Consider the following 27,264-nt stretch of genomic DNA (forward strand, 5'->3'; position numbering starts at 1 on the left):
TAATGATAGCTCATTATTAAAATTCCGATTCAAGCATTATATAAGCGCATTGGAAAAATCTCTTGTATATATTTAACGATTTTACAAAACTTTAAGCGTTCACCACCACCATAGAACAGAGAATATACTAGAAATGATACTTAACCCTACAAAACTCTAAATTGACAAACCACAAAACAAACAATTTTATGTTTTTTAATGATTTATAAAAAAAAATACTATTAAAATTTTTCAACATATGTGATAGCAATTAAATTAGCGACATTATTTGTCACTTCCATTACATTCTGTGTTCTATGGTGATGTTACCGTTTGTTATAAAATATCGTTTATTTTCGTAAACGTCCATTTTAAAACTTATACGTAATTACGCACGAAGCGGTCTGAGTATTATGGTCCTAACTCCATTGAGCAATGCACTAGACTGTCCTATGTACACTTACTTCATACAATCCTATTTACATTGGTTATCTCTTCGCCATCTGAAACAATATATTTTTATTTATTTCTACATTCATTATCTGATAAAACATTTAAATACAACTGCTCAATAACTTCGCTCTGTGAAGATAAAAAAAAAAGTCAGATTCTCAAATAGCAATAGTTTACATATTCATTTGAAAAAAAAAACTCTTTCTGATCAAACTTTTTATATTAAATAAGTAGGCCGAATGGGCAACCTGGCGGTAAGTGGTCACCACCGGACTTAGACATTATTATTATTATTACTTTAATTACATCAACTCACTTATCTTTCAAACTGGAACTCATCAACACTAACTATTACCGTTTGTCGGTAGAATATATGACCCTGGCGGGAAGGGACATAGTCCTAACAGTTGAAAATCGCAAAAGAAGAAAAATTGAAATCTAAGTTCCCACACCATACACATATAAAACAAGTTCACTTAGATAACATAGTTGACAAGAGCATAATCTTCTCGTAATACTAATTTTGCATTATTAAATATTCAAAAGAACTAAAAGAGCGATTCAATGTACATACAACGCCATCTAGCGACCGCAAACTAACGTTGCACGTAATTCGGTGATATATTACTGACTAGATGAACCCGTTTTACCCGCGCGTAATTTATAAAACTTTACCTTTTGTAGACAAACCGACACCCCTAATTTTATCCCTCTAGGGGTGAATTAAAAAAAGCCTTAATTAGCCTATATCATTCTCCGGGAATCAAACTATTTCCACACCAAAATTCATCTAAATCGGTTCAGTGGGTTAAGCGTGGTACTTTCACATTTATAATGTAATAATAAATAATATATGTATTAAGCGACTATTGGCGAATGGCATATTTCATAAAATAAACATAGCGAAGTATTTTATTTTTTACTCTAGTAGGCTTTAAAATGATGACAATACGTGATTAAATTGAAAGTACTATCACCGATTCAGAACGTTGATTCTACCGAGATGACCCCTCGAGTAAATCAGTACTCTTTTCCACCATTTAAATACCACCGTTAGTGTAGCTTGTGCGCTCGGTGCGACGGTTAGTTTGTTATGTGGTCAGCCGTTAGCTTACCTGTTAGTATCAGAGGTCGGCTAGTGCGCGAAGGGCTGAGGTTGCAGCGCGGGGACCTGAGACTCCGAGCGGTGTTGCGTATTTTAAAACGCCTTAGGACCAACCAAAATTAGTTTATTACCATGCGCACTAATGACACTGCTTGGTGGGCAATCGTGAGTTTAGTGCGCATAGTGCTACTGATTGTTAATGTGCAAGATACTTCAATAGTAATAACGTACTATTTCTGCTAGTGCGCGCAATGTTGCAAAAAAAACTTTCAACTTTTTTAAAGTTATTAAACTTTCATTGCCTTCAATAGTACAATGTGATTAATTATTATGTTCCTGATGTAGAAAGATGGTTAAGGTGTGTCTAAAAAGCGAGTGAAATATTCGCAAGCCCGTATATTATAATTGATGACGATTCACGCACCGGTCAGTTCAGTGATATGCTAATATGAGTAGCGTACCTGGAAGCGGTTAGTGTCAGAGCAGAGTTAGTGCCAGAAGTGTCCCTTTTTATGAATAAAGCAATCCCATAGCTCTCCTAGTCATTAATGGTGTCTTCTCTCAGTTACTGACTGACTATCATATCTTGTATATTGATAATTGCAGATCGCATCTAAGTTTAATATTTGCGGAGTCCTACTACTAGAGTAACGGTGTACACATAATCGACTAGCGATTCGTCAATGACGGTGCGAGTTCATCAATCAGGATCACGTGCGTGGTGCGCGTAGGGCGTGCTTACCTGTCGGCGATCATCCGGTGCGGCGGAGCGGTGCACGAGCGTGCTCGCTTGGTGGGCAGTGCGGACTCACCCGGTCGGCGGTCGGTGTCGACGTGCGGCGGGGGAGAGGGGTGGGGGGTGGCAGTGCGGGCTCACCTGTCGGTGTTAGCGTGCGGCGCGTGGTGCGCGTGGTGCTGGTGGCCGAGCGTGACGAGCGCGGAGGCGAGCGCCAGCCCCCCGAGCGGCGGCGCCCGGCCGGTGCCCCCGGTGGGCAGGCGCACCAGCAGCGACAGCACGGCGGCGCGGCCCGAGCGGCACGGCTCCAGCGCCACCGGCGCGGGGACTCCGCTGCCTGGTTCAGAATATTCAGTAAATGTCTATTCTTGCTTGCAACGGCCATTCCGCTACTGTTACCGCTAAAAAGCGAATATGAAAGTACTAATCGAAGAATTAGCCGGTTATCCAAGTCTATTTTGATAAAAAAACTTGTTGTGATCAACAGATAAAAAATATATCAAGATCCATTATTATATGTAAGAGAGATCAACGGAGGGGGTTTTAAAAATCAGAACAGAAGTAAGCAAGGTAAAATTATATCACTAGATCCAATTATCTTCCTACAGATAATATTTTTAATACCTAATTATTTCTTCAAACTCCAATAATCACTGAATATAATATAAATTGAAGTTTTATGTATGACTCACCCCCGCCTCCCTTCTCCAGTTCGATACTGACTTGACTAAAAGGTCTAGATGCCATTTGTTCCATTTCTACAAACAATCGCTGCCTTCTTCGGTACAAATCATATTTCTGAAAACATTAATTCAATATTATTAATAATCATGGAATTATAATATGTATAATATAATTTAATCTTAGTATTATTGTATTGTATGAAACCGTAATTTTCAATAACGAAACAACTAAACATATGTTTATACTGTAACTGAAACTTTGATATTTATTATCTTTCAAATCTTAATGACTTTGAAAAACCACCAAACTGACCCAGAAAACGAGGCCATAACTAAAGCAGTCGAAAATTTGAAAGAAGTTATTTTAAGTTATTACAACTTTTAATTATAGTACGAAGAAAGATCCAAGATGTCCGAGTGCTTATCCACGAACTCGTATTAGAGCAGCATGGAGGCTTTAGACTAGCATGGAACATTTTATAGGCTGTTACTTTGCTAACAATTGGAGGGCATGAGCAATAACTATACGCTTTGGTATTGGAAGGGATTTATTAAACTAATTAATTTACTTTCAATTGAACCCTGTAATACGGCAAATCAAAAGTGCTCTTATGAGTTTACTCAAATGTAGTATATTTTGATTTAAACGATCGGTCTTATCTACTGATTACGAAGTCTATTTGACCTTAAATGAATTCTGTCAATAAAAAATAAACCTGTATCATAAATACCTGTTTTATTTTCCACAGGGCGGCAGCGACCAGCAACAAGAGTAAGAAACACGACGAGAACGTAATGAAAAACTGTTGTAAATTTAACTTCGGGTACTGCGAGAACGATATCTGTATCCACAACGGCGGCCGGAAGTCGTACACATACACGAAGAACGTCGTCAGAGTCACGTTGTCCTCGACGCCGAAGGCGTGTTCCGACTTCGCGAACCTGTATAGGAACGGCCTTTACGTCATTATATCAGAGTTTTGTTCGACGTACAGGAATAGAAACGCAACATTTATCAGTAAATATAGTAAGTTATATATATATAATATAGTTATTATTGCTCGTATTGGGTACATTTTATATTATACTCGTTTTAGGTGCAATTCATTCGTGATCAGGACAGGTGCAACTCTAGAATTTTTTTAACAGTTATAAAAAAGGTTTGATGGCGTATACGTTAAAATTGAAGTCTTAGGTATTATGTTGCGTGTAAATAATTAATCAGAGTTGAAACAAATACAGTTTTCTGAACTGACCGGATCTTTTATGATACCATTTTGCATGTGATTGAACAAAAAAATATTGATGTGCTTTTATAACGCAAATAAACCAATCACAGGACGGAATTCGTAAAACGCGAGGGGGCAGATGAGCGAGCACGGCCCGGGGCCGGCAGCCCGCACTCACTTGTAGCGGAAGTTGGTGCAATTGACGTCGCTGAATAGCGTGCGCTCGGCGGGGTCGCTGCGCGTGCGCACGGTGAGGTTCATGCGCGCGTGCGCGGAGCACGTGATGCTGAAGTCGGCGTCCACGTCCGGCTTCACGGGCGCGTTGCGGAAGTTGATGGCGGACAGGTGCCGGTCCTCCTTCTTCGAGAGGTTGAACGTGAACTGGTAGTCGACTGCTAGATCGTCTGTTACGTAGGAGATTACTATTGAGAGACATAAAGTAGTCTGGTTTGTACATTTTGAATTAATAATAATATATATGTATAATAGATAGACAATATATGTTAAATTATGATATGACGTAACTGTAGATGATCGAAGCCATGATGCCAAAAAATAATAATATTACCTCGTACTAGAATAACCAACTAAATTAGACTGTAAAAAATATTTATATCAACGCATATTAAAATTTTAAAAGCAATTCGTATTGATCCGATTGAAATATAATGCATAATTTTTGCAAATCGATAAATCAATGAATTTATTTTATTGATTTTTCATAAATATCTTCATAAACGTTTTATATATTATAAAATTTTTTTAAGTAGGATTTTCTCAATCTTCGTTATACCAAAATTATTTGATATAGTTGTGACAACTTTAAAATGGGCTAACCGTGAATGCACATTTCGTTACTTTGGTTACACTTAAGTTATTTTTTTATAGTACTAAAGATCCGTGAAGTTTCTGTGGTGGTGTAACTCACAATAGCAGCCCTTGTTGAAGAGGTCGGCGTGGTAGTGGTTGGTGTTGTCGCACTTGTCGCAGCGGTCGCCCGCCAGCCCCTTCGTGCTGCAGTAGCAGCGCCCCGTGTCCACGGCGCACGACACCGCCTGCGCGTTGCACTCGCACGCTGCCGTCGCACATTGATAATGGCTCTTTTAACTCGAATGTATACTCTGTATTGGGCCGAAGTTAGGTTCTGACAGATATCGGCCAAGGCGGCTAATCTCAAGACCAGCCAACCATGCAAGGCACGTTATAGAGAATATGTGCACATACACAGCTGCACTCTTTAACCTCACTCTCATAATCCGAACTGAACTCAGAACCCGGGCTGGTATTGGTAATTTTTCGATATAAAAATCCAATATATAGGCCCGATTAGGGGTTTGAACCTCGGGCCTGAAAGCGGCCTTATATCTAGCCGCAAGACGGCCGAGGCATTCGGGGCGCTATCTATATATATAGCGATGAACCCTTACGTTGGCACAGGCCGCCGTTGAGCGGCGACCCCCAGTGCGCGGGCGCGCACGTGTCGCAGTGCGGGCCCACCGCGCGCGCGCCGCACGGCTGCACGCAGCGCGCCGCGCCGTCGCACACCGCGTGCCCGTTGCACTGGCACGCCGGGCAGCGCGTGAAGTGCCATCTGCGTGTGCAACTCATGATATATTTTCTATTGAAGTATACAATCGTATATGATAAGGAAAGAAGGTTTATATATATTACCAAATTAAATTATTTATTTAAATATAATAAAGCTTTTCAAAATTTTAAAAAGTAACCGGTTAGACACTGGCCGGTTTCCCTGTAGGATTTACAGTAGTGCGACCCGGGCCCACCTGCGATGCGGACACACGTGTGGGTGGTGCGGGCGCCGCTCCCCGCCCGGCAGGCACGCGCCGCGCCCGCCGCCCGCGCCGTCGTCGCACCAGCCGCACGCCGGCTCCGCCAGACACGCCGCGCACGACGCGTGCGCCGCGCAGCCGCCGCCCGCGGCCCCCGCCGCGCCCGCCGCGCCCGCGCAGCCGTTGGTGGACCACGCGCGGCAGCCGCCCATGGGGAACGACGCACCGTACGCGTTCTGCGGCAGCCAATGTATACACGTCTCACGCACAGTTAGACAGCGTCACGCGTACTGATGCACGCCAATAGTTTAAAGCACACTCTCGTGAGTGAACAGATCCATACAAAATATGACTAGTTCATTATATGAATGTATAAAATACATACCTTATCGACACATCGGCCGGCTGAAGCGCACCAAATACACTCCTCTGCGGTACAGTTCGCACATGTGCGGAACGTGGCGCACGCCGCACTACACACTCCTGTTGCTGTCGCAGCCACACTTCTGTGTAAACAATAATGAAATATATTCGATTTGTTATCGAGATATCGATAAAGAAATAATTAAAATGGGTTGCATACCTCTTCCTATAATTTTATTCTTAAAAACACATATACAAAGAACTAAAAAAGATCTGTTTTTATTTTCAAATTGTCGATTTCCATTCCCTAGACAATAGAACTTTAAACCTGATATTAATTTACCAAAATAGGTCCGCGGAATATTCAGCCATTTTTGCTATACTCTAGGTATTTTAATCCACGTTGCCAAAAACCATCAACCGATTTAGTTATTTCTTTCATTTAGAATTGTTTAAAAATATAAGATACTTACCTGATGTCGGTAGAAGAATTTGCTGGTCTACATTTAACAGTGTCGTAGTCCCAGTAACAAGCTCGCTGACTCAATTCTTCTGAACCCTGTAAAATATTACACTCCACCCTTAAATGAAAAACAAGACGAATTTGTCGTTTTGCAACGTTCGTTCAATACTAATTGTCCACGAGTAATTAGTTTAAGTAACAATCAAGCCGCATTATATAATTTTTGATACACCTTGGTATGTATTTTTTTATAAGATATATAAATTCGAAATCTGACAGAGCTAGAAGTAACACTTACGTGAGGGTGTCGGTGTAGGTGCGCGTGACACGCCGCGCACGAGTGGTACCGCCCACACACCTCCCCCCCGCCACCAGCTGACACGCACTCGTCCACCGACAGCGACATCTGTACACGCAAACCCACCGATACATTAAGAATTTGTCTGAAGTGAGTACTCATAAAAGAGTGTCTGCTTGTTGAAAATAACGATATTTCCAATGAAATCCCAAGGACATAACGCATGCGAGCGCGCAGCGTGCGAGCGTACCAGCGCGTGCTGCTGGTGCGCGTGCCGCAGGCAGTGCTGCGCCGTGGGCAGGCAGCTGCCGCACCACGCGCAGCCGCTCGCCACGCACGCCGAGCAGTACTCCGCGCGCGCGCAGCGACGCTCGTCTGCGGACACCACGCACTCTGTACTTCGGTCGCTTCGCGGACGGTTATTCAGAAAATAACGGCCTTAATGGTATCACCGTAGTAATCGAAGTTCGGTTTTTTTAAGCAAGAATTACAGAAAGTATAGGAGCTATGTTTACGAGCCTCGATTGAATCTATTTTAAGTATATTTTCGTATGTTGACTAAATAAGTAAATAAACTCACCAAACACTGGCTCGTTCACGCACGCCTTGACACTTTCATCGAATGATTGCTTCCACCCGATTTCCTCTATCTGCAACGAAATTATTTTCAAATACACTACTAGTTGTGTTATGTGTAAAGTAGTTATAAGATACGTGAACAAATAAATATACAAACACAACGCCCGTATCTCCGTCTCTCTCACACAATACGTACAGCGACGCAGGTCTGGTCAGTCGCGCGCCACACGCACGCGGTGCCGGCTCGTTGCGCGCTGTCGAGGCAGGACGCTTCGTCACGTCTGGTTGAACACTTATCTCCCGTCTCGAACAGTAGCGCGTCTGAACGTAGCCGACCGTCGAAGCTGAAATACGCCAATAATACTAATTAGTTAAAAAATACTTCAATTCACTCACACTTTTTAACATGCCAAAGGAGCTTAGTGTTTTTGGCGCTTTTTTAGCAACCTTAATATAAGATAGTCAAGGTCAAGACAAAGTCAAAAGCATCATCCAATGGCTGACTAGTGCTACGCCTATTATACTACAGCACTAACTATTCCCGTCGTTCGCACGTCACTAGTGCCGTATCACTCACCCCGCGTGCACGATGGCGGTGGGTCGCGGCGCGTGCGGCAGCAGGGCGGCCGCATGTGCTGCGCGCGCAGAGCTGTCCAAGCCCGGGATCGTGTACCACGTCCTGCACCTGCGCACGCGCATAACAAATAGTATTACATAGGTGTCGCGTCTAAATAAATAATCATACAAAACATAGCTGACTTTCACGTCACTCGGGTAGTCGTAGTGCTACTAATGACGACAATATATTTATAGAAGCATGCCGGTAGGTGGGACCTGTCTTCCTTTATTCGTTCGTTTGTATATTTAGTCGTGGCAATAGCGAGAGATGCAATATACGTGTACGTGTGTGGGGCACTGACCGCGCGTGGTAGAGGTGCGCGGCGGCGGCGTAGCAGCGCGCCGCGCCCGCGCCCGCGCCCGCGCCCGCACTCGCGCTGTCGTTGTGCGCGTTGCCGCCGAACACGAGCATCATGCCTGGAATGTGCCAGGTCGTTTATAATTTTAACTAAATTTTATCAAGCAGTGTATCATTATTGACTGCCTCGTTGATAAAAAGCCACAGATCCCGAGGTTCTGAGTACATATTTCTGAAAGTTGAAAGTGTGTACATACCCGTCCCGGAAAGCATGTAAAGCTGTTGATCCTGCGCCTGAACTCTTTCCGATTGTGTCGGATTTGCTGTCCCATCGGATTATCAGAGACGGAATAGACAACCCTGCGTATTGTGTTTACTGAGTGTACTGTGTTTGCGTACACACTTGTGCAATATAATATGTCCTGCGTCTCCCATGAAACTGGAAGCAGTGAATCTGACGAACGACCTGAACATCAACATCATCATATAAAATACTTCTTAGAATCTTTATGGAGTTAAAATTTAATAAATTAATCATGATCACCGAAAATCCGGAATAAATTTAATAATAATGGGTATATTTTTCTCTCATAAGTACACTTTACTTGTAACCGTAGCTACAAGTAAAATACCTTTTACATGTAGCTACAGTTTATTTGCAGTACTGTAAGGTTAGCAAAACAAATTACTTTGAAAGAATCACTATATATTTTTTTTTAATTAGTCGTAATATATCTACTATAATTCAACATTCAAAGGACTCACCAGGCGATACAAAAAGCGCTGTGTGTAAATATCTCGGCGTCGGCGCTGATGGTAAGGGACGCCAGATCCTCGTCTCGATCTCGTACTCGTACAGCGCAGCGGATGGCGCCTGCAATGCACACAACTCACATTCTTAAGCCATACACAATTTTGGTGATATAAACGATAGTGACGTAACGATCGCACGTACCTGCGTGGCCTCCGACTCGGACACGAGGCCGGCATGCACGTACACGCGCGCCGACAGCGCGTCGTAGGCGGCCGAGTGCGCGAACCCGCCGCGCGCCGCCGCGCCGCGCGTGCCCGCCGCGCCCCACCACCCCTCCTCCACGTAGTACTCCTGCGCACGCGCGGACACGCACATTAACGAGCAGCACAAGTCTCACTAGGTCTGATAGCGGCACAGAATATACGGATCACCAATACCGATACCCCTTTTTAAGGAATTACTAACATTACTATTTACTCCTCCAAGTGAGCTTAAAGCTTGCGCGCTAGGAATAGGGACGACAGTAGCACGAGGGATTAGGATCGAACCTGCGATTTTAACATCGATAGGCGGCCCTTAAACCGTTGCGCAATTGACGCTTTGCGATACTTATTATTTAATTCAACAAAAACATAAGTACCTAATAGAGTTTACAAGAAATGACACAGGCAACCCAAAATCTATGTAAAAATAATAATAAACAGACCTGGACGAGATGCAGGTATCCGTAATACGGAGAATGTCCAAAAAACACTAACATGACCGGTTTCTTCGTTGGACCCATTTGCACCATGACTGCTGTGTGACCAGATAAATGGAGGCCTCCTGCGAACAATCCGTTAATATAATTATTTATCAATATTTATAATTTATTATATTAGAAAAAAAAAATCATCTAAAAAGTACTTTTTACTAGAAACATTTTTCAAAATATATTTAAGATGAGTTACATTATGAAAGGTTATTGAAAGTTTTAAGAATTCCGATAAACTCAGTTACAGTGGTATAGACTGAAGTAAAATCCGCGAACCAAGAATTATTTACAGTGTTTAGTTTTAAAACGTCCCAACAGCCCGTAATATCTCAAAGCGGGGTGTCTTCTTTTCCGCTTAAAGAGAAGGTTTGGAACATACATCACTGTTAATCTATCGATAGGCATACTTGAGCTAGGATTTAACTTGACATCTGCTAATCACGATCCTTCTTCACTGATCCTTCAGTGTTGAGGAAGATAAAAAAACACAAGTTGAGATTTGAATCTTGACTTGACCATCTCTACTCCGGAGTTTAGTAATAACAAAGTGTTAACAAAACAATACTCAATAATCTATACTAATAATATTATTGCCAAAGTAACTCTGTCGACTTTTGATGGCCAAACTTTTGAACTCCAAATAAAGACAGGGGATACTATTTTAAGTGTAAACGTGACGAGGCCGAGGGTGACATCGAGTAACTCATAAAGGGTCCGCGAAAGTGTCCGCTCTCACCGCAGTGCTTCAGCGGCGCGGGCCGGTGCGGCGAGCAGGCGGTGGGCGTGGCGTTCCGCCAGCCCGCGTGCGCGGCGTCCAGGCGCGCGCGCCACACCTCGTTCGTCACCTCGCCCGCGCGCCCCTCCAGCCCCGCCAACCCGCCGCTGGCGCAGCGAGATCAGGTCTTTTAATCACTTTTGAATTACATGTTACAAGACTTCATTTAATGTAAATTTTATAGATACCGACCAAAAAGACCTTTCTTTAAATACATAATGGATTACAATTTAATTTATTTTATTAAGTGTTTACATATCTATGAGATGATATATATATAATAGCATTATTTTTTGTTATCGGCAATACACATAAACTGTTAACTAATTAACAGAATAAAAAATAATATTCCTTTCTATTGTTTTTGTATGTCGGTTTGTTACGTTTTGGGACGCAGTATGCACTGTGCAAGATATCTTAGATGTCTTGTTTAGCAGCGCACCCACTAAAGTAGACCAATCAATTTCAGCATATTGGGTTACCAAAATAAATAAATAAATGGCTACATTTCTTAAACGCTCAACACATTTAGGTAATGAAGAATACCACCTAGCAAGCCGTCTTTCTACTAACTAACTATTGACTCACCCCCTCTCTGGCTCGTCCGAGGCTACAACGCCTCCATAAACTATCAACTCGTTGCCGTAGATCACGGCCGAGTGTGCGAAACGTGGCAATGGGACTTCCCCTCTCGCTTCCATGGCTATCCATTCATTTTCTACTGTTTTATATCTGAAAAGAAAACAAAAAATTGTCTTATGAACTATGACGTATTTGTAATATATGACATAGTTACATTTTTATGCAACTAATAAGTTTTTTGATCAGTTTTTTCTTTATTTTAAAGGCACTAGTGTTTCCACCGGTCTATTCCAAATACAAGAGGACAAAACCCAAAAAAACATTTGACACGACATTGACGCGATATCACTGGTTGAGAGCTTAAATAGTCTATGGTATTCATTATGGTTTAACAATAAATGTCGTTTCGAACGTAGAAGAATTCCTATCGGAACTTTGGAGGTCAATTTAATGCGGATATAAGTAGTCAGATGAAATAGTGTTGCAGTGTTTAATAATCAAGGTTAAATCTAAGGTTCGTTTATCATCATTCGTTAGTAGATCCCACCTGTGGAGGAAGGGCGCGTCGGCGAAGGTCTCCCCGCCGACGCGCAGCAGGTCCTGCTCGTGCGCGACGAGCGCGTGTCCGGCGGCGGGCGGCGGCGCGCCCCGCGGCCGCGCGCCCCCCTCGCCCTCCTCGCGCCACGCCCAGCGCCACGCCGCCGCGCCGCCCTGCGCGCCGCACGCGCTGCCGCCGCGCCCCTCCGCGCACACGCAGCCGCTCGGCGTGCACAGTCCGCCGCCATTTTCTGCGTTGCAGTCGTCTGCAATGATACATTTACTCTTCAATTTGGGTATGAGCATGTTAACATGAAAGTTTTAGCATTCTCTTACGCCTAAGATGACCCTGGTCACGTTCGTCTGCTGGTCGATTGTTTACAGTACCATGTACCATGATACAGGTGAATTGATAATCGGCTACACATTTAACATTAATTTTGTATAAAATGAGTATATTTTAATTATTGTAGGTATGTGGACCTCCACACACACACACGCACAAACCTCCAAACACAAAACCTCATCGTGAACGTGTGTAATTAAATAAAAGCATGTAACAATAGGAATGGTCTTCTATATATTTTTTCAAATTTAAAAACCAATAAACAAATAAAATGTTCCTATATACAATAAAGATTATGCTTTCAACTTCAGACGATTTCAGTCGACTTACTTGGACATAAAGGCTGATCACACGCAACACCGACCCAGTCCGGTTCACATCTACACGAGCCCTCGTCACACTCGCCGTGATCTGTAATAAATATAAAAATCCAATTAAACTCAATAACCAATAATATCCATGAGCTACATTTTATGGGAAACTATAAATTGAGCTTCATAGACTGTATTTTCTGTACATAACGTAGTTCTATAAAATGACGATTTAAAAGTTCTTATAAAAACTTACTTGAATAAAGTATATTTTGATTTTTATTATGTTTATAACATTTGCCTGCTAATAAATAAAAAATAAATAAAGAATGTATATTTTTATTTTCGATATCAAAAAACGATCTGTGTTCCGCGTAGTACGACTGTTTATCCGACCAATTCGATGAGACTTATCGAATTCGTCGGATAGAATTACGTTGATGTTAAGGTGAGTCACCACTGCCCATAGACTCTGACCTTACGTTTGCATTGTTAAATTGCATTGTTAAAACATTTCTTAAATTGGAACGTTTGCTTCCGACCATACAAAAAGTATCCATAATGTAAAGGTAAATGCTTCCCCCCCCCCCTCCCTGCCCCTCGGCTCATAACGTGGTTTTATATTCTGAGCAAAAGCTGAGCTTTATACCTAAGGCAAGAGCATTGGGAATTGGACTGATATTAAGATATTAATTTCGATTTTTTTTTAGGTTTTGTCTGGTTTATCATCCTGACGAATTTGGGACGGCGCCTAATACTATAATCATGTACCAATTTAATATTAACAATACAAATGCAAGCTTGAACTCCGAGGAAGGACAAAGGCGTTTCATGAGTAATGACTTTATATAGACGAACAACACCTAAAACGTGACCGAAGACACGGGTCGCAACTAGTAATATATATATTAGTAAAAGAACCTTATGACAAATGGGACGAATAAATACGGAAATGTTGCATAAACAATTAAAAAAAATATATTGGTTTTTGACGAATTTATATGTTTTGAATAATATTGAACAAAATATGTATAAATATTTCAAACTGTGTAATGTAAACCATTGAAGACCGTTCGTTTTTTTATCGAAAGGGTTGACGGTGAGTAGTCGAAGCCTCACGAGTGCACAATGTCTGTCGAAAGCGTATAATCCGCAGTTTACGAATTCATCACAATCTATAACTGGCTTTTCTTTCATTTATATTTGGCGAAAAAAAACAGTCAATGACATACGATACAAGATAAGTTATCAAATCTTACTTTTTCTAATCTATATATTATAAATGCGAAAGTAACTCTGTATGTCTGTCTGTTAAGCTTTCTCTAAAACCAAACGACTGAACCGAATTTCATGAAATTTCTATGAAACAAACTCGAACTCCAAGGAAGAACACAGGCTACTTTTTCATCCCTAAAACTTTCAGCCCATTTATAGACAAACTGAAACTGCGGCTTTACCCGCGAGAAATTTTTAAAACATAAACTTCCAAACCCCGTTATAACTCTTTAGGGGTGGAGTTTCGCTTTTATATAAATAGATTTGTATTACAATGAGGTACATGATGACGTAGATGATATATTAAATAGATAAATGGCCACTTCTATTAAGTAAGTGACTTAAATATAAATGTATTTCTTTTGTTTTTTTTTTCGATTGTCAATCGAAAATCGAAAATGTTGTGTTGCCATATCCAAATATAGACCCCGTATACCTAGAAATGTAAAACATTATCCAGCTATATGTTAAATATACAAATTACACTTTTAGGAAATACAGTAGGTATTCGACATTCTTGCAAGATCGTAAATATAGTTTACAAGTATTCATGTGGAAAAAACAACTTCTACTTTGTAGGCTCTTAAAAGTAATTCTATTGCCATTTTACAGGAAAAAAAAAACAAAACTCACTGTAACCTAATTCCTTTTTACAAGCATATAGCATACAGTTTCGAAACCTACCAATTAATTTACAATTTTATAATCTCATACTTATTCCAGTTTTATCAAGGAATACAGTTAAATGGTCCACTTGATTATGGTAAGGTAAGGCTGCCTCCACATAGACATAAGCATTATTTCTTACAATATATCCTATCAAGCGATTTAGGCAGGACCTTAGCTTCCTAGTCTACTGTGTGTAATTTCCACGAGCTCACTCAGACCACAACAATACTAATCAGAGAAAACTAGTTGTCGCTTAAGACTTCGCTCGCACTTTAGGCTTTTTTTTTAAATTAAAGTTTACAACACCCAGAGGTTTATAGTTGCCCGTGCCTTTTTTAAAATTTTACTTTAATAAATTATGACGTTTTACATTTTGGCACTTTAGAGGTTAGGTGTCAGGTATTAGGTAAAAAAGTATGTCCTATATCCTTCGTCGGATTTCAAGCTTAATTCATACCTTTACCTTAATTCTTTATCTAGTTCAGTGGTTTGGACGTTAAATAGCAACAAATAGACAGACAGTTACATTTGCTATATTTATTTATTTATTCATCAACCTTATCACTAACATTACAGGTACTTATAACCTAATGCGTTAGTGAGGCATTTATCTAATTAGAATATAATTACAAAAATAAAAAAGACATTAAAAAAGTAATTAGCCTATTCGAGCTTATAACATAATATAAATAACATTTAATTTAATTTAATTTTAAATTTAAACTTTAACATTTAATTGACGTGATTTCATTGTTAGATATTGAATAATATATTAATTATGGAATTCGCGAAAAAATGCCGTTTTTGAATGTCAGCGAAGTTTTTATCTGAACTTTGTAAGTAAAACTAAAGTACATTTAGTATTTGAGTGGAATATTGTTGTATTGTAAATGAAGATATAATGTTAAAGAACTGTTTATATAGCTGAGCTATTAGCAAAACTCATTGAATATGTAAATCAAAGGTTTGTTTACCTTTACTCCTTTATGGGTATTGTCGTTTGATGACAACTGATTAGATGGTACCCTACTACAGGTGACTATTAAAGCGGGTTATAAGGCCCATCATTTGACACTAAATATTAAATTATTTCTCTACATAGTACAAACAAAGGCCCTTCCCGCTTTACGCTTAGATCTTTTAAACTACGCAATGGATTTCATCAACAGACAGAGTCATTCAAGAGGAAGGTTTTTATGTGTAGCATATGCATATTATAATAGAGAAAAGCCGAGAACTTATTAATATATATTTTTTCTTTTTTATGTTTGTATCTAAAAGTTGTATTTGTACCCGTACGAAGCCGGGACGGGTAATAATAATATAAATCGTAAAGCACACATACAAAGCAAGAATTACTTACTAGAACAATTCGTACGGTGATCGTTCGAAGGGCAAGAGTACGCCGCGTACGTTACATTGAAGCCCTCCATCGCGTACGCGTCGTCCGAAAAGAAATGTAAAAGTACGCTCCCAGAACGAGCTATCACTTGACGAGTCCAGCCGGAATCCTTATTATCTAGCACACCACTGAAATTAATAAAAAAAAAAAACATTATTAATGAAATATATTTAAATTGTCTTTGTTGTTACTTTTATATTGTTTTTTATTTAAGTTATTTTTGATATGGCAGCATTTTTGTATTGCCTCGCAACATCACGAACTAATATTTAGGGTAAAGATAATCTAAATAAATTTTAATATTGTATTATTTTATTGACTGCAGACCTTCTGGTGTACTATAGAATATGTAATATTTATACCTATAAAGCTATATTACTAAATGAGGACACAGACAATTTTTTTTGTTCCTAAACTGAAAAAAAAAGCTACTAAACCAATATGCGAAGGTATAATGGTAAACAGCTTCTGCCGACGGCTATGTTTGTAATTTTTTTTTTCATATGCAAGCAGTTTGTATCTATATACAATATTAATTTGCAAAGTATATTGAGTCGTACATTTAGAAAGTCAAAGCGTTATAAAATGATGAATCATAAAACAGTAGATATGAAATGTAGCAATTTAGTAACTCATATTTGTATATAGTCATATGTATTTATACAAATGCATAAACATTGAAGCGTACATTTTAAATGTAGTCGCAAAAAATGTAATCGCAGAATATATACGTACCTAAAAACGGCCAACAAACGCTCCGCTCGTACGCTGTCACCGTCGTACACGTACAAATGGTCCCATCCACATTCCGTGGCGAAGCTTTCGAGTCGTACACGCAGCGCGGGAGGGTTGGGCCCGAGCCGCGGCGGTACAATCAGCCACGAACATTGTGTACTGACGCTGTAGTTTCCCGGACCGTCGGTTATTATTCCCGTTGGTTCGGTTAATCTGATGAATAAAAACATAATCATCAAAAACTATTGGTGATTGAAACACTATTTATTTATTTCCACCAATCAGTGATGACATGTACGAGCCGGTGTAACTACAGTCATTATAGTGACCTCTGCCTCCCATATTAGGTTAATGTCAGTTATGGAAGGACAAAATCAAAAAATAACTGACAAGAATATCAGTAGTTACATTTCCACCGATTAAACATCAGTCATGTTAATGAAATACTATTATATCCTGTTGTATCGAATAATATGTAATGAGGAACGGCATTAGCGTATCATTAAAGTTTTTCTTTTATTAGCCTTCTAACTAACGAGTATGTTTAAGAACATTGTCCGATCCAGTGAAAAGAATAAAAAATGCCCACTACAAAGAGTCATATATTAATCCTATTATATACTAAATCATTATATTAAACATTAAATTGAATCACAATAAAGTTACAATACAATATGTTAATTTAGACATAAATATAACAACTGTATCTATACAATATCAGTTTGACAATGAATCATTTTATTATATTGTCAACGATCATTGTGTTTACAAAAAGATGTTATCCTGAAATCACGAACCATTAATACGCAACAACAACAGCCCTGTTCAGAAATAGAAACATTTTATCAGACATATATTGTATTTCAATATATCATAATTTCAATTGCATTTGTTAATGCACCATAATCAATATATATGTATATATATATATATTAATTACAAGAACATAAATAGGGTTATACTTCTTGACAACTGTTGACCTTGAATGTCAACCAACAGTGCTACATTTTTGGTGCATATTAAGGTTTGGCACATTTATTACGACGATGTCCATTGCAACTGACCAACTGTGTTAGATTTGATTTGATTTTATTTTGACGGAGAAATGAGGACCATGTTGTGAGGAAGGTCTTGAGCATGGATGTGGGTGGATATAGAGGAAGGGGATGACCAAAGAAATGATAGATGGATTGTGTGAAAAACAGTGTGGCTGGAAAGAATGTTACTTGTGAGTTGAAGTCAGACAGAGAAGTATGGAAGAAGAAGACATGCTGTGCCAATCCCAAATAAAATTGGGATAAGGGCAGGAGGATGATGATGATGATTTTTATATAGTTCATTAATAGTTGACATAAATGAAACTTGTGTAATGTTAAGTGTAAGATGGGCTATATAGTATGCAATAATGAAATTAATATTCTGTATTATGTTAGTTCCAGTACTTTAAAGTTTTTAATTTTGGTTACATTTTTATGTATTCTTTAAATAGTTTTCAATCAAATTATCTAATAATATTATATACAATATTTTTTTTCATTCTAGGATATATACAATAATATACTTAATCAACTTATTAATTATATTTATTATGTTAATATTATAATTCTATATATGTGTTCAAATATCATATAAAATACCTATTAAGAAAGAATCTATATGACTTTCCTCTTTATATTTTGAAATACTTAAATTCATAAACTTTGATAGCCAGCATATATCAATGTTGTGGGGAGTTTAACTATAAAACAGCCTCCGAATAGTACAACCTGTTATGATGTTTATTAATTGAGTTTCAAATTAAAATATATATAGTTTAAGCATTAGTTAAAAGATAAATTAGGACAAAGAGGTATTATAAGAGCTAGTATTACTGTCACAAACGTACGAAACATTTTTATAATCTGTAAATTTACAAAACACAGAGGATATATAAACAATGACTCTATAAAACTTAAATAAAAATTTATCACCTCTACTTGATAACATTTTCTTTATCTTTTTATTTACTCATAAAAATGTATCGTATAATCAGTGTGTTATGTACACTCTAGGTTGACTGTGTATTGAATTGTGGTCTTCCAATGTTACTTAGAGAACATATAAAAGTATACGTATATTTCGTTGACAAATGATCGTAATAGTTTTATAGATAGATGCGACCTTCAAGCAGAATGTCAGGATGAAATAAAGAAGCCAAAGAAGATAATTGGATAATCCTGCTTCGATGTTTTCGCGAAATCTACCTCGATGACATGCCGTCTGACAATTAGGTCACTGAACTAGCAATGAGAATTCGTAAGTAAAAATCACAAAAGATGCACTTACTTTATTTTCCCGCCGCAGTGCTGGCACTGGGGACCTTGCCAGCCCTCGTAGCACACGCAAGTATCATTTTTACACACACCATTTAAGCAGTTATGATCACTACACTTAGCTAGAACTCCGTGACAAAACAATAACACTATGAGCACTGAACATAGGAACGGAGAGAACCAGGACCATTTTCGTCTGTACTTGGATTTGAAAAGAAATAAAAACATTTGCAGAGATTCTACCATTTTGATGTATGCATTTTCAACGAGTTTTGTTAACTTATCGCGGACGTTAAAAGCGGTCGTGCGTCGTGTAGAATCCGACAATTCGTACGGTACTAAATGTGGTGTTGTTATACTCTGAAAAATAATTACCCAGTTTTTATAATGACGTTAACAACAAAAAATATTCAAATGTACTAAAAAATTTAAAATATAAAGCACACAAATACAGCTAAATCTTTTAGCTGTAAACTGTTAAATAGAATGAAAAGTTCCACGTACTTTATAAAGTTAGTTTTAGTAAAGTTTAATGTTTAATTAGCTTATATTATAATTTTTAAAGTTTTTATTCTAACTTTTTGTATTCACTATTTTTGTTAAAACTGTAAAAAAAGATAATTTTAAATTTATTGCAAACCTATAAAAGTGGTAAGGGGCAGATAATATGCATGATGACAGATTTTGAAAAACTATACTACCATGTTATTACGGTATTACTTTAAATAAAATAAATCTTAATTCTGCAAAAAAATTAAGTTTATTAGGAAAAAAATATCTTTTAAAAAAAAATTGTACAAAAACGCTAGAATACTAATGGCGTCGGTCTATGACGTCACGCTTTCGTAAACATTTGACAGTTCGCATGTTAAATGTTTATTTAGATCCGTAATTTAATTTATTTCATACGAAAATTATGAATTCTGATGTGTATCGATGGTGTGCGGTTCCTCAATGTAACAATACATCTATAAAAACTCCGAAGAAGTTATTTATTAATGTTCCTTTGAAGAAAAAAGTTAGAAATATGTGGCTAAATCTTGCACGACGAGACCCAACAACTATATCTTCAAATTCTGTACTTTATTTCTGCGAAGTATTCGACGTAAGTATTTCTCTTATTTACTATATAATAATTAAGTAAACTTGAGATCATTAGAGAAAATTTTCAATAATATTGGCGATCACGTTTCAGGTTATGTTCCATTCCTTTATTACTACTGCAATACTCTATGTATATTAGAACTTTTATTAAAACTTTTATTCTTGTTTCAGTTACCAAACGATATTGAAAATTATATTCAGTATCTTGTGATGGGTTCAGTTTCGCAAATGCGCATGAAGCATCAGGGTGTATGCTCACAAGATTTGAATGCCAATCGGACAGAAGAAAACGAACTTCTAATACTACAGAGCGACCCTATGTTCTTAAGAAACAAAGAAGGATACTAATTGAAGAAAGTGAAAAAGATTTTGCAGAGAAAAGTACACCTACAAAACATTTAGAACCTGCAAGCATTTTATCAGAAAGTTCAGGTACTCACCAACACTATAATGCCAGCGAATAATTTTCGGTTTTATTGGGTTAAAGTGTATATTGATTGAATTTGCCTATTACTTTTATCAATAACAGAGAACATACAACATCTTATTATAACAAAGTTAGTTACAAATTTTTTGTAGAATTATACAAACATAAGGCACTGGTTTATATATATTTTTTTAAGTAATTATTTTTATATTTTAGTTTTGCACACAATTGAAGAAAATCAAGAAGGGCTTACTACCTATCCAAAATCAGTTGATGAATCTGTACAAGTACATATAACACATAAAATTTAGAAGCAAAGCTGTCCAGACCAAAATTAAGCTAGTAAGCCAGTTAACATCACCCTTGAAACCCTATTCCTGCTTAATTGCTACATCTCCATTTAAAATTGAAAGCTGTGGTAAACCAGTGATATCAAGCAGTGGTGTCAAGCATGTTATCAAGAAAAAAATGTGTATAGAATATCAATCTGACAGTGATATTTCATATGCACCATCTGTGAGTCAGCGAGAAACATCACCATCAATACAATCTCTTATAATAAAATCAACATCAGACTGCAGTGAATTAATTGAGGAGACAAAAAAAGAAAGATTAAACATTCTCAAATATACAATATTTAAGATAATGAAAAACCCAAGGTCTTACTTAGGTGTTCCTAAAAGCTGTTGTTATTTATTAGATTTAATTGAAGAACAAACAAAAATCCCTAATAACAATTTACAGCTTTTTTGATTAAATAATCCATTTAGAGAGCTTGCTGATGATTTTGCCATGACCACTAGATATGCAAGCAAAATATTTTTTAAAAGTATACATGCGACCCTTTATTGTCAAATTAAACAAAGATTTGATAAAATGTACTTAGAATAATACTTACGTAAGAAGAGAGTACAACTTGTACGGCCCCCAAGTGTTGTCACTGGAGCCAATTTATCTAAAAGTGAAGTAAAGGAAACAAAGCAGATAGTTAGTTTAAGGATTCATATTGAGAGGTTAATTAGATGTTTAAGAGAATTTAATATGTTAAATCCCCATGCATATATAAACACAAATTTTGTAAAAGTACTTGATGATGTTGTAATGTGCTTTTATAAATTTGCAAGACTCTCTAGTTAAATAAAACTACAAAAATTATCATTTGTGCATTTTATTTTTAATAAAGATTACAATATACTTCGGTACAATATTGGATATATTTTTTCGTTCCACAGACCCGCTAAAAGTTTAAGGAAATCAGACATATGTGTGTCATCAAACATCACACTTATAATTTCCGCATTTTTATTTATGCTGAAGTTACTATCAGCTATACAAATGTAACCCTTCTGTAGCCCTGTCGAATACATTTGCATCTATATCTGTGCATTACATTTTTCAGTTGGCTTGCTATTGTTGACATAATTTTTATGTCTTCACACTTGTGGGGCACTTGATCTCAATGACAGCATCCTCACAGATCCCATCCGATGATCCTGCTATCATTGGGTACTCTTGAGACAGCATGAGTCCACACTTTATAATTTTTATGCCAAGTTTAATGCTGACAGTTTTTCGCACTTCACTCTCTAGTAGTCTACCACGTTTCATGGCTGGTGTGTCTGATATACTACCTCCCATTATTAATGCTATTAGACTTCCGTCATTCTTTTTACACCAACTGAATTCAAATGCTTTTGATGCTGTGATTCAACCATATCTCAATTCAAACCAAAGGCTGTTTTGGTGCTGTTCTCTGGTCTCTTCCTCTATTTGAGCAACAGTTTGATTAGACAGTACAATCTTTTCTAAGAATGTCTCGTAGGATTGTTCCTTATATTTAAGCATAAGCTGGTGCATGGATAAACTTTGAGCATTATTACAAATATAGTTAGGTTGATATTTTAATAACTCACAGTTATCAATATTTTTTTTTCTGCCAATGTCCAAAAACTTGTCAAGAACTTTACTATTTGATAGTAAGCTAGGTGCACCATTTGACAAGTCCTTTGCTGTCATGTACTTCAGGCTAGTTACAACCCTGGACAGTTTTGATTTCTTCCAGTAACACACTACGGCTGTGCAGGATGGCTGTTCACCCCTCCGGTGGATCCACATGAGGAATGCTATAGCATGTTTGCAGCCTCCTTTAGAAGCGACACAATCGTTACATTGTACGTAAATAACAGCTTCCTCTTCTTCATTTACCACTACTGTGACAGCATATAACCAAGAAAAGAGATGCATGGTCGAGACGATCTAAAATAAATAAAAATATATTTAAGTGGTATTTTCATAACATAACCTTAAACACGAACCCTCACAATAGAAATAATATAAGTATGTACTTTATGGAAGTTTGACGACTACACTGTGTTTTAATGCTTATTATTACACATAATACTTACATAGAAGTTTTAACATTTCGGAATTCAGCGGAGCAGAAGTCATTATTTATGCAAAAAATCCGCACAGCATCAACAAATCGATTCTCGGCAAATTAGAGCTATTTGCCTTGATGAATCCTTGTTCCATTGCTAACGTTTCTTTGTTGTACTTTTTTTAAACTGAGATAATAGTATTTAACAACGCAATAAATAGAATCACACATGTAATTTAAAAATGAAGTAGTTTCAGATGAAAATATTTAATATAATACAGAAAAGTAATCAAAAGTTAATTTTCTTTTTTTTACTAGTTTTTTAATATTCAGTAAAATTGCCAGTACAACAGCGTCATCTATTGTATCGTTGATTAACCTTTATATAGAAGCTTTTGTTATTATTGTACTAGATGGCGCACCATCTAGCAACGACAAAAAAGATGTAGGTACACTCAATTTGAATGATTTAAATTTGTTAAGGACAAGAGAGGCCGCTACCTTTGACATTATCGAGATGAAGCTTAAACGCGACGGTTCGCTATCGCTATTCCGCTGGTATATGAGTTGATTAACTCATATAGCTGCGAAGTGCGGGTTTACACAGTCCCGGACTTAACGTCTCGGCTCGGCCAAGCTATTAGATTTCAAATTGAAGTTGAAAGTCATGTCCAATATTTGGGGAGAGAAGGAAATATAAGGTAATATTAGGACAACGGTACAAAATGTATAAGAAAGCGCAAACAAAGGTGCGCATTGCCCTTATCCGACGCGACAGCAGAAAAAACGGAACTGGATCTATAGTTGTAGTGCTCTCCGAGGCAAACATTTATTTCGATTGTCCTTTCAACGAACTACCGTAATTTTGTTTGGACCACTCGTTGGCATCAATGGCAATTACATCATCATTATCCATCATTAAATGACTAGTGGACGACTAATTGAACGATTACTTTTTTATTCATTCCATTATCAGACGACTGGACACTTCAATAGGATACCTACATATGCTTGACATGCGATAATCGGTTGAACAAAAAATAAATTAATCATCCGACTGTCGGATTACTAGTAACTAAGAAATAAAACTCAATAACTGGTTATCTTTTTCACCTCTTTAACTACAGAGTATGTCAAAGTACCCACTTTAACTGAAAATGTAATCGTACATGAAACTGCCTAGAAATAAATACTAAGTCCACGATTTTTTATCTTTAATATAATCTTGTATAAGTAACATGCCTAATTTTCAATGAATTTTGACAATTGCCTTAATTTTTTTAATACATAACATAAACATAATCAGCCTGTAAATTTCCCATTGCTGGGCTAAGGCCTCCTCTCCCGTTGAGGAGAAGGTATGGAGCATATTCCACCACGCTGCTCCAATACGGGTTGGTGGAATACACATGTGGCAGAATTTCGTTTTTTAATAGGCCAAGTAAAAAATAACTGTATATTATTATCATTGGTTACAGAAGCATAATTAAAACTCCATTGTTTATATAGAAGACCACTCATACTTTTGCACCAAGAACACTGCAAGATTATTACATACAAACAGGTTTGGCATAAATAAAAGCTTGTAAAATGTTTTTAACTCATATTGTTTACGGCGTTGGGGAGACATCTAATTCAATGAAATAGCTGATTATGAACCAGGCCTCATCATTCGAAAGATAAAAAAAGTCCTGAAAAAGATGCAATGCTGAACAGTAGGATTCAGAAGGCAGAGAATTGGTCGCAGTGGCTGCAATAAAGGGAGGTTGACGTTTAGCAGTCAAGGTCAAAAGGCAGATAAACAGATGGATCGTGATATATTTTTACCTTGTCTGGATACCCAGTGGCGTAGCGAGGTGGGCAAGGGCCCCGGTGCATAGGAAAATAATTGGACCCTCATCCCCTCTTTAACTTATATTGTCCATCAAAATGATATATAAGAAAATCTTGTGAGCAAGGTCGAGGTTAACTAGCTTCAGGAGCTGCCAAGTTGGCTGACTCGCTTTGTAAAGCTTAGGTTAGAGGGCCCCCTGAGTTCCGGGGCCCTGGTGCACTGTATCAACTGGCCCTACCATAGCTACGCCACTTAGGGTACCACTTATACAGTCTACCGCCAAACAATACTTTGTATTGTGTTTTTCTGGTTTGAAAAGTGAGTGTAACTACAGGCACCAGGGGAAATCTTAGTTCCCAACGTTGGAGGCGCTTTGGGTATGTCGGGGTTGCTTAATTCCAATGGCTATCGATCATTGTGAGGAATAATCATCAGGTGATTCATTTGCCAATCGCAGTATTTTAAATTAAAAAAATGGCTTAGCAAGTTTTCACTTTAAATCTCATTTTCCGAAAATACCCTTTTGGCGCTTTAGATTTTCTTCCACTGACGATAGGAATGTATATCTACATATATCAAATAAAATGAAATTAACTTGAAAAGTAGTTAAAAAGTAGATTACACGTGCGTGAAGTCGAAAGACCTAGCGTGTATTTGTCTGTTCATTAGTTAAGAAAAAGCCTGGAAGCGCTTTTTTTTAAAATTAAGAATTTCTACTCCTAAGTTAAAGGAACAATAGTGTACCTAAAATGTAAACTAAAAACTAACAAAAGTTGATGATAAAAAGGCGTAATCGAGAACAACCCCGTTGTTTTTTGTTATACTAAAACAAAACATTGTTTTAAGAAAACGAAACATCACGTAAATTAGGTACTGCAATTTTCTTTTGTTAGGAATAATATTTTTTGCCGTAACCAACTCCCCTCGACCCTTGTTTTGAATTAAGGTTGTTACAGACGGACTGATGCTGAAATTTAATAAAATATTTTAATAAAAAGAAAATTTAAATTTCGAACGATAACTTTTTTTCTTTGATTTTATTCTTTAAATAAAAATAACAATGAAGCTAATGAAAATTGGAATCTTGTTTTAAAAAACTAAATAAAATAGATATTGTATACTATTATTATAAAAAGGTAAAATTTGTTTGTTTGTATGTAAATAATATTCGGAAGAAATAAATCAATTTAAAAAAAAAATATTGACATAGAAAGTTACATTATTCTTGAGTGTAAAAGGGTTTTAATTCTATTTATTTCATACTTGCTAAGTGTACGCCAGTATTTATATAGATTACATTTTAAGAGAAATTTAGTATCGTAAGTAGTACCACGTTGGGCGCCAATTATAGCGGGTGTGTATATAATGATAACAGTCTTAAGAAAATGCACTTTACTGTATGTGAACAATGATTTTACAATTAATAAACAATTACGTAACTAACAACTATCAATTAAAACAGATAACGGGAAGTTGCCGCATGCGGCGCGGGCGACTTACTGATTCGTTCAAAAATCCGTCCGCTATATCACCAATATTCTAATTAAATAAATTTATTTAAATAATTCCAATGAAACAAAATCTATAATATATTTATTGCGACTTAATTTTATATAATAATATTAAAATATTAAAGAAACCCTTGTCTATAGTCACAGGCATTTTGTTTACGACATTTAGCATTTTATTGCACACATCCATGACGTGGTATCTTTTAAATAATATAAGTTTGTATTCCCCTCTATAATAATGAATACTTAACACAAAAAATCAATATATTAGTGTCTAAATATTTTCTAAAACATCGGAGTCCTACTTGTTAGTTATTTTTGTATAATGAAATAATTGAACCAGATTATCTCTAGAATTATAACGATTCTTAAAAGATACGAAACAAATGATATATGTTATTTAATGGTCAGAAGCTCACAGATAGCTCTTGTACCATATCATTGAAAAGATATTGTGTTGCAACAGTAAGTATTTCTAATATGTTAAAAATATATTTATATATAGGTAACGAAGGGTTAGGCATCAACTAGTTATCAGACATGATCTTCGAAATGTAAGTCGTACTGTAATGTATTTTTTTTCGATATTCACCTCAACTATGACACTTTTCGGTTGTCACGTGTAGAGAACAGCATATCATTCAACTTGGGGTCGGCGCAGCATGTCAAAGTCAGCAAGAAGAGTCTTCCATACTTCTCTGTCGGGCGTCATCTCACAAGTAACATTCCTAACCATATCGTCTTTCACACAATCCATTAATCGTTTCTTTGGTCGTCCCCTACCTCTATATTCATCCACATCCATTCTCAAAATGTAGAGAACAGCCTATACGATAAAAAAATTAATAAATCCTAATTAAACTTATTGATACTTCGATATAGGTTTATCTCGATCGGTTATTTTTTGTGCAATGAAAACACGGTTTGAAAGAAATTTTCATACAATGTCTCACATGCCTGTCGTC

General features: G+C 37.3%; 1 protein-coding gene and 2 pseudogenes across 1 annotated transcript; 1 reads left to right on the plus strand and 2 right to left on the minus strand.

The window, feature by feature from the left end:
* Nucleotides 1-215: 215 nt before the first annotated feature.
* LOC113396027 (attractin) lies at nucleotides 216-19,396 on the minus strand. Its single transcript, XM_064218788.1, has 26 exons — nucleotides 19,060-19,396; nucleotides 16,735-16,947; nucleotides 15,961-16,127; nucleotides 12,673-12,753; nucleotides 12,007-12,262; nucleotides 11,466-11,609; nucleotides 10,839-10,984; nucleotides 10,055-10,173; nucleotides 9,550-9,699; nucleotides 9,360-9,468; nucleotides 8,599-8,713; nucleotides 8,256-8,363; nucleotides 7,875-8,022; nucleotides 7,680-7,749; nucleotides 7,350-7,474; nucleotides 7,100-7,207; nucleotides 6,812-6,897; nucleotides 6,361-6,481; nucleotides 5,970-6,211; nucleotides 5,613-5,776; nucleotides 5,114-5,260; nucleotides 4,364-4,589; nucleotides 3,688-3,898; nucleotides 2,966-3,071; nucleotides 2,415-2,610; nucleotides 216-482 (listed from the first exon to the last, which is right to left on the minus strand). Exons 1-26 carry the CDS (start codon nucleotides 19,290-19,292, stop codon nucleotides 455-457), a joined length of 3,819 nt encoding a protein of 1,272 aa, XP_064074858.1. The 5' UTR covers nucleotides 19,293-19,396; the 3' UTR covers nucleotides 216-454.
* A 677-nt stretch (nucleotides 19,397-20,073) lies between these two features.
* LOC113396028 (uncharacterized) lies at nucleotides 20,074-21,468 on the plus strand (annotated as a pseudogene).
* Nucleotides 21,469-21,752: 284 nt separating this feature from the next.
* On the minus strand, nucleotides 21,753-23,109 carry LOC135194120 (uncharacterized; annotated as a pseudogene).
* Nucleotides 23,110-27,264: the final 4,155 nt, after the last annotated feature.

The sequence above is a fragment of the Vanessa tameamea genome, chromosome 24 (genome assembly GCF_037043105.1).
Source record: "Vanessa tameamea isolate UH-Manoa-2023 chromosome 24, ilVanTame1 primary haplotype, whole genome shotgun sequence".
NCBI classification, from domain to species: Eukaryota; Metazoa; Arthropoda; class Insecta; order Lepidoptera; family Nymphalidae; genus Vanessa; species Vanessa tameamea.